A 14,287-nucleotide genomic window follows, 5' to 3' on the forward strand; every position below is an offset into this window, starting at 1 on the left:
AATGTAAAACCAGGAAAAATAAAACTGAAAACATAATGTTGAGTCAGACTCTGTGGTGGAGTTGATGTGTAGTGTACAGTACTTACGAAGGCATCCTCTTTAGTGTAGTACTCTGGTATGGGGATGTAGTGGTTGGCTGTTTTAACCATGTCTGTGTCATTCTCCTTGGCGTCCCACATGATATTGTTCAGGTCGGGGAAGTTGTGGTTCATATCGACCCATTCGTAGCTGTAGCGCCCCAGAGCCCAACCTGCCAGCTCTGAACCCTGGAGAGAAGTTAAGTTGAGATGCATGTTTAAAGCTATTTTCAATATCACACAATCGATCGATCAGTCAGTCGATCGATCAATCAATATGTCCTACATCCCTTCCTTATTCTAATATGAAGTCATCATGAGGAGGTTCTGAGTCCTCTCTCTAGAGTTCTAATATGAAGTCATCACGAGGAGGTTCTGAGTCCTCTCTCTAGAGTTCTAATATGAAGTCATCACGAGGAGGTTCTGAGTCCTCTCTCTAGAGTTCTAATATGAAGTCATCACGAGGAGGTTCTGAGTCCTCTCTCTAGAGTTCTAATATGAAGTCATCACGAGGAGGTTCTGAGCCCTCTCTCTAGAGTTCTAATATGAAGTCATCACGAGGACGTTCTGAGTCCTCTCTCTAGAGTTCTCTGACCACAAGGTGGTGCTCTTTCCATGGTCCTTTGAGGCAGATTTCAACCAGTGAGGAAATGCAGTTTTTCGACATCTCCCATTACCACACAGTCAGCCAGTCAATTAACCAGTCAATAATTCAATCAATCAATACATCCCTTATCCCCTGCTCCACCCCTTATCCTACCTTTTCAAAGGCTGTTTCATATCCATCAGGGTTCATAGACGGCAGTAGGTGGATACGTGTGGTGGTCACCAGACGGACGATGCGTGGGTTGCCTCGTCTAAACTCCCGACAGATGTACTGCATGAGGTTCAGCACCAGCTCTCTGCCAACCACCTCGTTGCCATGCATACCTGCCACATAGCGGAACTCTGGCTCACCTGCAGGGGAACAGGGGATGTTTCTACAATGTGAATACGATACAACTTTATTGTCCATGTTACAGTGAACAACGGAAATTTGCCTTCTGCTCCAGGCAGGGTTTTGTTGTCATGATGTCAACATCAGCAATGCATTCTTTCTACTTGATAAAGCTTCCAAGCTTTCATTATTGTGTTGGGCAGTGACTCCAGCTCAACAAGATCTCATAGTTTCCCCTTCAAAATTCAACGCATTATGGATGAATGTCTATTTTTGACGCATTCATTTTGCAAGGTTACAGGGTTAATTCTGCTTGGTTACAGGGTTAATTCTGCATGATTACAAGGTTAATTCTGCTTGATTAGAGGGTTAATTCTGCTTGGTTACAAGGTTAATTCTGCTTGGTTACAGGGTTAATTACAAGGTTAATTCTGCTTGGTTACAAGGTTAATTCTGCTTGGTTACAGGGTTAATTCTGCTTGGTTACAGGGTTAATTCTGCTTGGTTACAGGGTTAATTCTGCTTGGTTACCGGGTTAATTCTGCTTGGTTACAGGGTTAATTCTGCTTGGTTACAGGGTTAATTCTGCTTGGTTACAGGGTTAATTCGCCATGGTTACAGGGTTAATTCTGCATGGTTACAGGGTTAATTCTGCATGGTTACAGGGTTAATTCTGCTTGGTTACAGGGTTAATTCTGCTTGGTTACAGGGTTAATTCTCCATGGTTACAGGGTTAATTCTGCTTGGTTACAGGGTTAATTCTGCATGGTTACAGGGTTAATTCTGCATGGTTACAGGGTTAATTCTCCATGGTTACAGGGTTAATTACAAGGTTAATTCTGCTTGGTTACAAGGTTAATTCTGCTTGGTTACAGGGTTAATTCTGCTTGGTTACAGGGTTAATTCTGCTTGGTTACAGGGTTAATTCTGCTTGGTTACCGGGTTAATTCTGCTTGGTTACAGGGTTAATTCTGCTTGGTTACAGGGTTAATTCTGCTTGGTTACAGGGTTAATTCGCCATGGTTACAGGGTTAATTCTGCATGGTTACAGGGTTAATTCTGCTTGGTTACAGGGTTAATTCTGCTTGGTTACAGGGTTAATTCTCCATGGTTACAGGGTTAATTCTGCTTGGTTACAGGGTTAATTCTGCATGGTTACAGGGTTAATTCTGCATGGTTACAGGGTTAATTCTCCATGGTTACAGGGTTAATTACAAGGTTAATTCTGCTTGGTTACAAGGTTAATTCTGCTTGGTTACAGGGTTAATTCTGCTTGGTTACAGGGTTAATTCTGCTTGGTTACAGGGTTAATTCTGCTTGGTTACCGGGTTAATTCTGCTTGGTTACAGGGTTAATTCTGCTTGGTTACAGGGTTAATTCTGCTTGGTTACAGGGTTAATTCTGCTTGGTTACAGGGTTAATTCGCCATGGTTACAGGGTTAATTCGCCATGGTTACAGGGTTAATTCTGCATGGTTACAGGGTTAATTCGCCATGGTTACAGGGTTAATTCTGCTTGGTTACAGGGTTAATTCTGCTTGGTTACAGGGTTAATTCTGCATGGTTACAGGGTTAATTCTGCATGGTTACAGGGTTAATTCTCCATGGTTACAAGGTTAATTCTGCATGGTTACAGGGTTAATTCTCCATGGTTACAGGGTTAATTCTGCTTGGTTACAGGGTTAATTCTCCATGGTTACAGGGTTAATTCTGCTTGGTTACAGGGTTAATTCTCCATGGTTACAGGGTTAATTCTCCATGGTTACAGGGTTAATTCTGCATGGTTACAGGGTTAATTCTCCATGGTTACAGGGTTAATTCTGCTTGGTTACAGGGTTAATTCTGCTTGGTTACAGGGTTAATTCTGCTTGGTTACCGGGTTAATTCTGCTTGGTTACAGGGTTAATTCTGCTTGGTTACAGGGTTAATTCTGCTTGGTTACAGGGTTAATTCGCCATGGTTACAGGGTTAATTCTGCATGGTTACAGGGTTAATTCTGCATGGTTACAGGGTTAATTCTGCTTGGTTACAGGGTTAATTCTCCATGGTTACAGGGTTAATTCTGCTTGGTTACAGGGTTAATTCTGCATGGTTACAGGGTTAATTCTGCATGGTTACAGGGTTAATTCTCCATGGTTACAAGGTTAATTCTGCATGGTTACAGGGTTAATTCTCCATGGTTACAGGGTTAATTCTGCTTGGTTACAGGGTTAATTCTCCATGGTTACAGGGTTAATTCTGCTTGGTTACAGGGTTAATTCTCCATGGTTACAGGGTTAATTCTCCATGGTTACAGGGTTAATTCTGCATGGTTACAGGGTTAATTCTCCATGGTTACAGGGTTAATTCTGCTTGGTTACAGGGTTAATTCTCCATGGTTACAGGGTTAATTCTGCTTGGTTACAGGTTTAAAACAGAAACAACTCAAAGGGTTAAGTTTCGGTATTCATTCTGAGTGGTTAAGATTAGAGCTATAGTTTGGCGTAGGCTTAAAACAAAATAATAAAAAATGACACGCTAATACCATGAGGTATTCTGTGAACTGCGGCTAGCGCGGTGGTCTGAGCAGCGCTCTCCATCTGCGAGCATCACGAGTTGGCACCCAGTGCTGGGGAATAGTTTTAATCGTGCTGAGGAAGGCATATATTGACGTTCTGGGGATCTTTTCAAACGTCCTGAAATCACTGTGTGTTTCCTAGTGATCAGTGTGCTACAGCTATGGCTGCCAAAGTGTACAAAATGGACCACTGTGGCCGAACAACACACATCCTGTACAGATGGGAGAAGAGAGACCTAAAGAAACTAAACCAAGGGGGCTGTATGTATCAAGTGTCTCAGACTGGAAGGCCATTTAAGGATCAGTTCAGGCTTTCAGAACAATGAATTAATATTACATTGACAGGAAGTGATTTGATCCTAGATCAACACTCCTTATTAAGTATCATCAGCTCTCGTATTCTACCTTCTATCATAAGGTACTTATTGTTAAAGCTCCCTGTCATTTTCTGTCCTTCCTGATTCTAATGAAAAACACATGAGGATCTCTTCTCTTCTCTGCCCTGATTCAAAACAACAGGCTCCAGTGTAGAGAATCAAATGACCCTTGAAACTCAAACTGAAAAAAAAACAATATCAGCTCTTCCAAAATGGCTCTTCGCAGATGGATAGGGTTCTACCAATAACTCTTTTCATTGGACGAACCCTTTCTGGAAAATGAGGTGTCTTTGTAGCGTAAAGGGTTCCACCTAGAACCTTTTTTATCGTAAGAATTGTTTTTTTAGTTTTTTAAAGAAATGGTTCTTTGATGATTCTTAGGAAAAGGTAACTCAACTCTTCTGAATCCGAATAAACATTTTGTAGTATTTTTTTCTCTCTTTCTTTTAAATAAAGAGTTACAATTTTAAAGGGTAAAAAGGCTGGTGGAACTCAAGATGATAAAATGGTTCGTGGTAAAAACCATTTATACAGGGTTCTAGCAAGAGGGTTCTAGGAAGAGGGTTCTAGGAAGAGGGTTCTACCCAGCACCATGTAGGGATCCCCTATGGGGACAAACTGAAGAACCCTGTATGCTTCTGCCTATAATCCTTTTCTTATCTAAGAGTGTAGATATTTCCCAATCTGTTGACGTGAAACCCTGTTGAAGACAGCTTGCTGTAACGTTGGTGAATAAACGAAAGCATCGGAGCTACTAGAGAGAGCAGCTTTTCCTTTTCTAAAACAATCTGTTTATATAACTCGTCTTTCAAGAATAGCTAAAAAGTAGTTTTTCACTTGTATATTTTTGCAGAAGTAAAAAGAGACTGTGAATATAACTAGAACTGACTAGGGAGGGACATTTCTACCAATACAAACGATGGTGACCGAGGAATCTGTCTTGTGCTGCTTGGTCTTCACTTGAAATCATTATCCATTTGTTGATATAAGAGAGGCCTCCTCTCTCTGAAAACAGCAGTGTGTGTGTGTTTTCTCTCTGAAAACGGCTCCAATAACCCACAGAACCCTGCAGAAATACTTGGCAGACTGTCTGAGGATAAACAGCTTTGTCAGGCATGCCAGACACACACAGTAACACACACACACACACACACACACACACACACACACACACACACACACACACACACACACACACACAGCCAGAGGGGTTGACTTCTACCCTTTATGAAGCCCTGTACCCAGAGCTGTTCATGAAGCCCTGTCCCCAGAGCTGTTCATGAAGCCCTGTCCCCAGAGCTGTTTATGAAGCCCTGTCCCCAGAGCTGTTCATGAAGCCCTGTCCCCAGAGCTGTTTATGAAGCCCTGTCCCCAGAGCTGTTCATGAAGCCCTGTTCCCAGAGCTGTTCATGAAGCCCTGTTCCCAGAGCTGTTTATGAAGCCCTGTCCCCAGAGCTGTTCATGAAGCCCTGTCCCCAGAGCTGTTCATGAAGCCCTGTTCCCAGAGCTGTTCATGAAGCTCTGTACCCAGAGCTGTTCATGAAGCCCTGTTCCCAGAGCTGTTCATGAAGCCCTGTCCCCAGAGCTGTTTAGTCCCAGTGTGGTCCCATGAGCCCTGGGAACAAAAAAGAAGAAGTAGTGCACTATATAGGGAATAGGGTGCCATTGAAGACATCTTTCTGACCTAGTTCATGTTTTCCTGGGTTATCAGAGATCTCCATGACGTACAGCTTCAGTCCGGTGTAGCTCTTTCCAATGGTGTAGATACGAGTGATACGAGGGCATTCTTCATTCACAGCCTTCATCAGCTGCAGAGAAGACAGACACACATCAGTGGTGGGACCTCATTGGACAGTAAAACGATGTGTTTTTATTGGATAAGCACTAAATAGGTGTTTTTAAATAAAGAGATATTGGATAAGCACTTACACATACAGAGGACAGGTACAGGTAGGACAGCTGTGTGTGTGTGTGTGTGTGTGTGTGTGTGTCTGTGTGTGTGTGTGTGTGTGTGAGTGAGTGAGAGAGAGAGCGTGTGTGTGAGATCTCACCTTCCTCATCTCCTTGTAGTTGTGGTGTCTGAAGTCCAGGTTATCTTTAGAGCCAGACAGTTTTTCAGAGAAGTGTTGCCAAACGTTGTCCGGATCTAAGAGAATGAAGGCCGGGTTGATAAGATCTCTGTGTGTCCTTGACCAGGGTCAAGATGACATGCCAGGGTGTGGGGTACCAGTCAATTCAGGACATACACTGACCTTACAACTTCAATTATTTTCAATGGTTTACAATTCTGAAGTGACTGGATTTGAAATGGAATTGACCCAAACCCTGTAACATGCTACTTTACAAGCCCAGTGTGTAGAGATAAATGACAACACACTGGTTTAAATAGGCTGTTGATACCATGACAGTAGTTGTTTTACCAGGGGATAAGCCTACCAGGCTGTTGATACCATGACAGTAGTTGTTTAACCAGGGGATAATCCTACCAGGCTGTTGATACCATGACAGTAATTGTTTTACCAGGGGATAAGCCTACCAGGCTGTTGATACCATGACAGTAGTTGTACCAGGGGATAAGCCTACCAGGCTGTTGATACCATGACAGTAGTTGTACCTGGGGATAAGCCTACCAGGCTGTTGATACCATGACAGTAGTTGCTTTACAAGGGGATAATCCTACCAGGCTGTTGATACCATGACAGTAGTTGCTTTACAAGGGGATAATCCTACCAGAATGCACTACCTGGATGGGTATACTACAAAGCATGTTTGATGAGTTAGCCAACTAACTTGCCTAAATATTCTGAAATAACTTAATATTTTTTTGAAAGATAATCTTGAAATGGGCATGGTCTAATTGACTCGAACAACTAAAAACACAATGAGCATGGTCTAATTGACTCGAACAACTAATAGACAATGAGCATGACCTAAAAACACAATGAGCATGACCTAAAAACACAATGAGCATGGCCTAAAAACACAACGAGCATGGCCTAAAAACACAATGAGCATGGCCTAAAAACACAATGAGCATGGCCTAAAAACACAATGAGCATGGCCTAAAAACACAATGAGCATGACCTAAAAACACAATGAGCATGGCCTAAAAACACAATGAGCATGGCCTAAAAACACAACGAGCATGACCTAAAAACACAGATCCGCGTTTATCTTTCTTATTAACCAGAAAATCAATAATTATTTCTGGATGTTTATAAAAGTTAGCTGGCTAAATCATCGATCCTGCTTTGTAGTAAACCCGTCTTCCAAGTGTAGTGTCGTTGCTCTAGCGTTACTGCACAGAACATATACAGAACATATACAGAACATATACATATACAGAACATATACAGAACAGAACGTATACAGAACATATACAGAACATATACATATACAGAACATATACACGTACAGAACATATACAGAACATATACATATACAGAACATATACAGAACATATACATATACAGAACATATACAGAACATATACAGAACATATACAGGCTCCCATAGCATTGAGGTTTCTGAATTTTGACGCATTTACATGACACTGAAGTCAGGCCGAACTAAATATACGCCAGTGTGCCAGATCAATCGTTCCATTACAACACACCTGGGAGGGGGCATCCCAGTACCTCTGCTCTGAGACAGATTGTCCCGTTCCAGTACCAGGTCTGGGGGTTGATGCGGATCCAACGAGCCACCGCGGGCTGAGGGAAGAGGGCCAGATAGGGTGTCTCAGGTTCATTTCGGGATCCAACAAACACCTACAGAAACAACACACACGTTTCAGCTTTAATCTACAGAAACAACACACACGTTTCAGCTTTAATCTACAGAAACAACACACACGTTTCAGCTTTAATCTACAGAAACAACACACACGTTTCAGCTTTAATCTACAGAAACAACACACACATTTCACCTTTGAACTTGTTTTCCTTGTTTTAAGATGGAGATGCCCAATAAATAAAGGCATAAGAGTGCTTTGGCATTTTTTTTAAATCTATATCCTACCGGTCTACCCTTCAACAGTCAATGAACTCCTGTTCTACTTCTCAAATGGACTGACATCAATTGGGCTTCTGGACCACATGCTGATTTATCTATGCCAAATCAAGTCCGGACCTCTAAGCCAGTTCGTCGTCTGATTTTCATTCTTCCCCTTTAATCAGGGACTGATTTAGACCTGGGACACCATGAGGGCGAACAGAGAGAAAACCAGTGGTATTCTGGCCCTTCAGGCTTGGATTTGAATTCCCCTGATCTACGCCAACACGCCATGCTAGAATCCATATCATTCCACTCATCACTCTTTTAACCTACAATCACTTTTGGAAAGTGAACACATTTTATATTCCTCAAATGGACTAACTAAGCAGCTTCCTTGACCCTCCAGTATCTGTAACGTCAAAACGCCACAACCCTTCAGAACGGCTCACCGCCTCCTCTGTTCCGTTCATGCAGGTCTTCCAGGTCTCGGAGTCGTTACTCAGCTGCACTTTGTAGGTTTCAACCCAGTCCCAGCTACAAAGACATTAACAAGGATTACACAACACATTAATGCTTTGTAAAATCTTATTACTATGTAATACATGTAAAGTAAACATACAGTAAAGGTATACTAAACTATAGTAAAGGTATAGTATACATATAGAAAATGTATAGTATACGTATAGTATACGTATAATAAATGTATAGTATACGTATAGTAAAGGTATAGTAAACATATAGTATACGTATAGTAAAGGTATAGTAAACATATAGTAATAGTATAGTAAAGGTATAGTAAAGATATAGTAAATGTATAGTATACGTATAGTAAAGGTATAGTAAACATATAGTATACGTATAGTAAAGGTATAGTAAACATATAGTAATAGTATAGTAAAGGTATAGTAAACATATAGTAATAGTATAGTAAAGGTATAGTAAACATATAGTAATAGTATAGTAAAGGTATAGTAAAGGTTTAGTAAACATATAGTAATAGTATAGTAAAGGTATAGTAAAGGTATAGTAAACATATAGTAAATGTATATTACATGTATAGTAAAGGTATAGTAAATGTATATTACATGTATAGTAAATGTATAGTAAATGTATAGTATACGTATAATAAATGTATAGTATACGTATAGTAAAGGTATAGTAAACATATAGTATACGTATAGTAAAGGTATAGTAAACATATAGTATACGTATAGTAAAGGTATAGTAAACATATAGTAATAGTATAGTAAAGGTATAGTAAAGGTTTAGTAAACATATAGTAATAGTATAGTAAAGGTATAGTAAAGGTTTAGTAAACATATAGTAATAGTATAGTAAAGGTATAGTAAACATATAGTAATAGTATAGTAAAGGTATAGTAAAGGTTTAGTAAACATATAGTAATAGTATAGTAAAGGTATAGTAAAGGTATAGTAAACATATAGTAAATGTATATTACATGTATAGTAAAGGTATAGTAAATGTATATTACATGTATAGTAAATGTATAGTAAATGTATAATATACGTATAATAAATGTATAGTATACGTATGGTAAAGGTATAGTAAACATATAGTATACGTATAGTAAAGGTATAGTAAACATATAGTAATAGTATAGTAAAGGTATAGTAAACATATAGTAATAGTATAGTAAAGGTATAGTAAATGTATAGTAAATGTATAGTGAAGGTATAGTAAACGTATTGTAAACAGATAGTAAATGTATAGTAAACAGATAGTAAAGGTATAGTAAACGTATTGTAAACAGATAGTAAATGTATAGTAAACAGATAGTAAAGGTATAGTAAACGTATTGTAAACAGATAGTAAATGTATAGTAAACAGATAGTAAAGGTATAGTAAACGTATAGTAAATGTATTGTAAAGGCTCTGTTGATGTTTTATTAATGTTTACACATTGTCAAAAAACAACTTAACCGACTTTAATTATTATGAATCTAGATAAAATAGAATACGGGGGAAAATACATAAATACCAGATATACGGTATAGTGGAGTATATAGACATACCAGATATACTGTATAGTGGAGTATATAGACATACCAGATATACGGTATAGTGGAGTATATAGACATACCAGATATACGGTATAGTGGAGTACATAGACATACCGTATATACGGTATAGTGGAGTATATAGACATACCAGATATACTGTATAGTGGAGTATATAGACATACCAGATATACAGTATAGTGGAGTATATAGACATACCAGATATACGGTATAGTGGAGTATATAGACATACCGTATATACGGTATAGTGGAGTATATAGACATACCAGATATACGGTATAGTGGAGTATATAGACATACAAGATATACTGTATAGTGGAGTATTTAGACATACTGTACTCACGGTATGATTTTCAATACCATCATATACATATACAGTATACCGTAATATATATATATATATACAGTATATCTCTGGATAACCCTAATAAATATTCAGACCTTTTTAACTAGGTCGTCTCTAAATTCATAGATCCCAGTCACGACTATGTGTCTCTAGGTGTAGGCTATGCCCCCTTCTACTCCTGGTCCCCCACCCAGCACCCGGACTGTCTGACCTATGTCCAGATGGAGTTACGTCCCTGCAGGTTGACTCCTGTGATGCCCCCTTCTTCTCCTGGTCCCCCTGCCAGCACCCCTTCTTCTCCTGGTCCACCTGCCAGCACCCCTTCTACTCCTGGTCCCCCTGCCAGCACCCCCTGGTCCCCCTGCCAGCACCCCTTCTCTTCAGGTCCCCCTGCCAGCACACCTTCTTCTCTTAGTCCCCCTGCCTGCACCCCTTCTTCTCCTGGTTCCTCTGCCAGCACCCCTTCTTCTCCTGGTTCCTCTGCCAGCACCCCTTCTTCTCCTGGTTCCTCTGCCAGCACCCCTTCTTCTCCTGGTCCCCCAGCCAGCACCCCTTCTTCTCCTGGTTCCTCTGCCAGCACCCCTTCTTCTCCTGGTCCCCCTGCCAGCACCCCTTCTTCTCCTGGTCCCCCTGCCAGCACCCCTTCTTCTCCTGGTCCCCCTGCCAGCACCCCTTCTCCTCAGGTCCCCCTGCCAGCACCCCTTCTCTCCTGGTCCCCCTGCCAGCACCCCTTCTTCTCCTGGTCCCCCTGCCAGCACCCCTTCTTCTCCTGGTCCCCCTCCCAGCACCCGGCCTGTCTGACCTACCTCCAGATGGAGTTGCGTCCCTGCAGGATGACTCCTGTGAACAGCGTGGGGCGCAGAGCATCCACCTGCAGCCACTGGTGCTGGTCCTCATACTTAGCACACCACGCGCCATCATACATGTCTCCGTCCTCGATACCTGACTGGACTCACACACACACACACACACAAAATAGCTCAAAGTGTTTTTCAGGAAGCATTCTGCAATAAACTTACCGGTAAACGTATCATTGTATTTAGGAAGCAGATCACAAGGAGAATAACAACTAAGTACTTGGTGGCTATAATATATTAATATCTAGACTATAGACCCACCTGTATATTGAGTCTTGCCCTGTGAGGGCCAAGTCCCATCCGCAGGTAGGATGAAGCCTGGAACTGGCTGTCATCAACCCTCAGTGACTTCAGACCCAGCGGGGGACAGTCTGGAGCGGTTACAACACATGGTGGATCAGGGATAGCCATCATGCTGGCAGGGGGACCAGGAGTGGAAGGGGTGCTGGCAGGGGGACCAGGAGAGAAGGGGTGCTGGCAGGGGGACCAGGAGAAGAAGGGGTGCAGGCAGGGGGACTAAGAGAAGAAGGTGTGCTGGCAGGGGGACCAGAAGAAGAAGGGGTGCTGGCAGGGCAACCAGGAGAAGAAGGGGTGCTGGCAGGGGGACAAGGCGAAGAAGGGGTGCTGGCAGGGGGACCAGGAGTAGAAGGGGTGCTGGCAGGGGGACAGTCTGGAGAGGTTACAACACATGGTGGATCAGGGATAGCCATCATGCTGGCAGGGGGACCAGGAGTGGAAGGGGTGCTGGCAGGGGGACCAGGAGAAGAAGGGGTGCAGGCAGGGGGACTAAGAGAAGAAGGTGTGCTGGCAGGGGGACCAGAAGAAGAAGGGGTGCTGGCAGGGCAACCAGGAGAAAAAGGGGTGCTGGCAGGGGGACGAGGCGAAAAAGGGGTGCTGGCAGGGGGACCTGAGAAGAAGGGGTGCTGGCAGGGGGACCAGGAGAAGAAGGGGTGCTGGCAGGGGGACCAGGAGTAGAAGGGGTGCTGGCAGGGGGACAGTCTGGAGAGGTTACAACACATGGTGGATCAGGGATAGCCATCATGCTGGCAGGGGGACCAGGAGTGGAAGGGGTGCTGGCAGGGGGGCCAGGAGTGGAAGGGGTGCTGGCAGAGGAACCAGGAGAAGAAGGGGTGCAGGCAGGGGGACTAAGAGAAGAAGGTGTGCTGGCAGGGGGACCAGGAGAAGAAGGGGTGCTGGCAGGGGGACCAGGAGAAGCAGGGGTGCTGGCAGGGGGACAGTCTGGAGAGGTTACAACACATGGTGGATCAGGGATAGCCATCATGCCACTCCTTGCCACATCTTGTCATGTATGGCATTTAAAAAAAACCATATATTTAACCTTTATTTAACTAGGTAATTCAGTTAAGAACAAATTCTTATTTACAATGACAGCCTAGGAACAGTTGGTTAACTGCCTTGTTCAGAACGACAGATTTCTACCTTGTCAGCTCGGGGATTTGATCTAGCAACTGTTCGGTTACCGGTCCAACACTCTAACCAATAGGCTACCCTGCCGCAAACATGGAGTTGAAATGATAGCACAACTAGATCTGGGACCAGGCTAGATCAGGGCTGTGTTCTAGACACACAGACGTCTCTGATCCGTGTAGATGATCAGATCTTAACTGGAGAAGTGTTTAACATCTCAGGAACCACAAACAATCCTATTACCTGCACAGACCTGCACAGAATACCTGGAATGCACCCACTATCTCAAAGCAGGATGTGTGTGCCTCGGTGTGTCTGTGCCTCGGTGTGTGTGTGCCTCGGTGTGCCTGTGCCTCGGTGTGCCTGTGCTTCAGTGTGTCTGTGCCTCGGTGTGTCTGTGCCTCGGTGTGTCTGTGCCTCCATGTGTCTGTGATGCCGTGTGTCTGTGTCTCGGTGTGTCTGTGCCTCGGTGTGTGTGTGCCTCGGTGTGTGTGTGCCTCGGTGTGCCTGTGCCTCGGTGTGTGTCTGTGCCTCAGTGTGTCTGTGCCTCAGTGTGTCTGTGCCTCGGTGTGTGTGTGTGCCTCGGTGTGCCTGTGCCTCGGTGTGCCTGTGCCTCGGTGTGTCTGTGCCTCCGTGTGTCTGTGACTCTGTGTGTCTGTGTCTCAGTGTGTCTGTGCCTCGGTGTGTGTGTTCCTCGGTGTGTCTGTGCCTCGGTGTGTCTGTGCCTCGGTGTGCCTGTGCCTCGGTGTGTCTTTGCCTCAGTGTGTGTGTGTGTGCCTCGGTGTGTCTGTACCTCAGTGTGTCTGTGCCTCGGTGTGTGTGTGTGTGCCTCGGTGTGTCTGTGCCTCGGTGTGTGTCTTTGCCTCGGTGTGTGTCTTTGCCCCGGTGTGTCTGCAGGGTTCGGGAGAAGGCAGTTATGTTCAATGGCAGCAGGAGAGAAAGTCATGTATGTTTTGAGAGACAAACCCCCCGGCTGTCAGAGATAATGTAGAAATGTGAAGTTGCAGAAGAAGTTGAGTTCCTGAGTGCCTTACGTTCCCCCCAGGATCTGAAATATGTCTAATTCTCCTCTTAGTCAGTTCTGTGGAAGTGTACAGGAACTCACAGCCCCCTTCCCCTTGTAGTGTGTGTGTGTGTGTGTGTGTGTGTGTGTGTGTGTGTGTGTGTGTGTGTGTGTGTGTGTGACAAAAAAACTTCCCTGGAAGTTGAGGAGAACCCGTTCCTCCCTCCCTCCCTCCCTCCCTCACATACACACCCCACTCCTCGTATGGGGGAGTCAGTGTAGTGGGAGTGCAGAGCATTGGGCTGGATATCAGTGAACCAGGAAGGAACAGAGCATCATGCAGAGCTGTTACATAATACTTGACTCAGTTAGACAGGGTTATAGTCAGGGCAGAGCTGGGATGTAATAGGAGACTCAAACAGGGTTATAGTCAGGGCAGAGCTGGGATGTAATAGGAGACTCAAACAGGGTTCTAGTCAGGGCAGAGCTGGGATGTAATAGGAGACTCAGACAGGGTTATAGTCAGGGCAGAGCTGGGATGTAATAGGAGACTCAAACAGGGTTATAGTCAGGGCAGAGCTGGGATGTAATAGGAGACTCAAACAGGGTTATAGTCAGGGCAGAGCTGGGATGTAATAGGAGACTCAGACAGGGTTATAGTCAGGGCAGAG

The 14,287-nt window shown here is 43.7% G+C and overlaps 1 protein-coding gene across 1 annotated transcript in view; it reads right to left on the minus strand.

The window, feature by feature from the left end:
• The window catches only part of LOC139383496 (probable carboxypeptidase X1), a 35,068-nt gene that overhangs the window by 13,255 nt on the left and 7,526 nt on the right, over positions 1-14,287 (minus strand). Inside the window, exons 2-9 of the mRNA XM_071128054.1 lie at positions 11,447-11,556; positions 11,135-11,274; positions 8,393-8,477; positions 7,564-7,717; positions 5,999-6,093; positions 5,632-5,755; positions 838-1,034; positions 87-266 (exon numbers count right to left, since the gene is read on the minus strand). Coding sequence (XP_070984155.1) covers positions 87-266; positions 838-1,034; positions 5,632-5,755; positions 5,999-6,093; positions 7,564-7,717; positions 8,393-8,477; positions 11,135-11,274; positions 11,447-11,556 — 1,085 coding nt within the window. The remainder of the gene's footprint in view (positions 1-86; positions 267-837; positions 1,035-5,631; positions 5,756-5,998; positions 6,094-7,563; positions 7,718-8,392; positions 8,478-11,134; positions 11,275-11,446; positions 11,557-14,287) is intronic.

The sequence above is a fragment of the Oncorhynchus clarkii genome, chromosome 25, assembly GCF_045791955.1.
Source record: "Oncorhynchus clarkii lewisi isolate Uvic-CL-2024 chromosome 25, UVic_Ocla_1.0, whole genome shotgun sequence".
Classification (NCBI taxonomy): domain Eukaryota; kingdom Metazoa; phylum Chordata; class Actinopteri; order Salmoniformes; family Salmonidae; genus Oncorhynchus; species Oncorhynchus clarkii.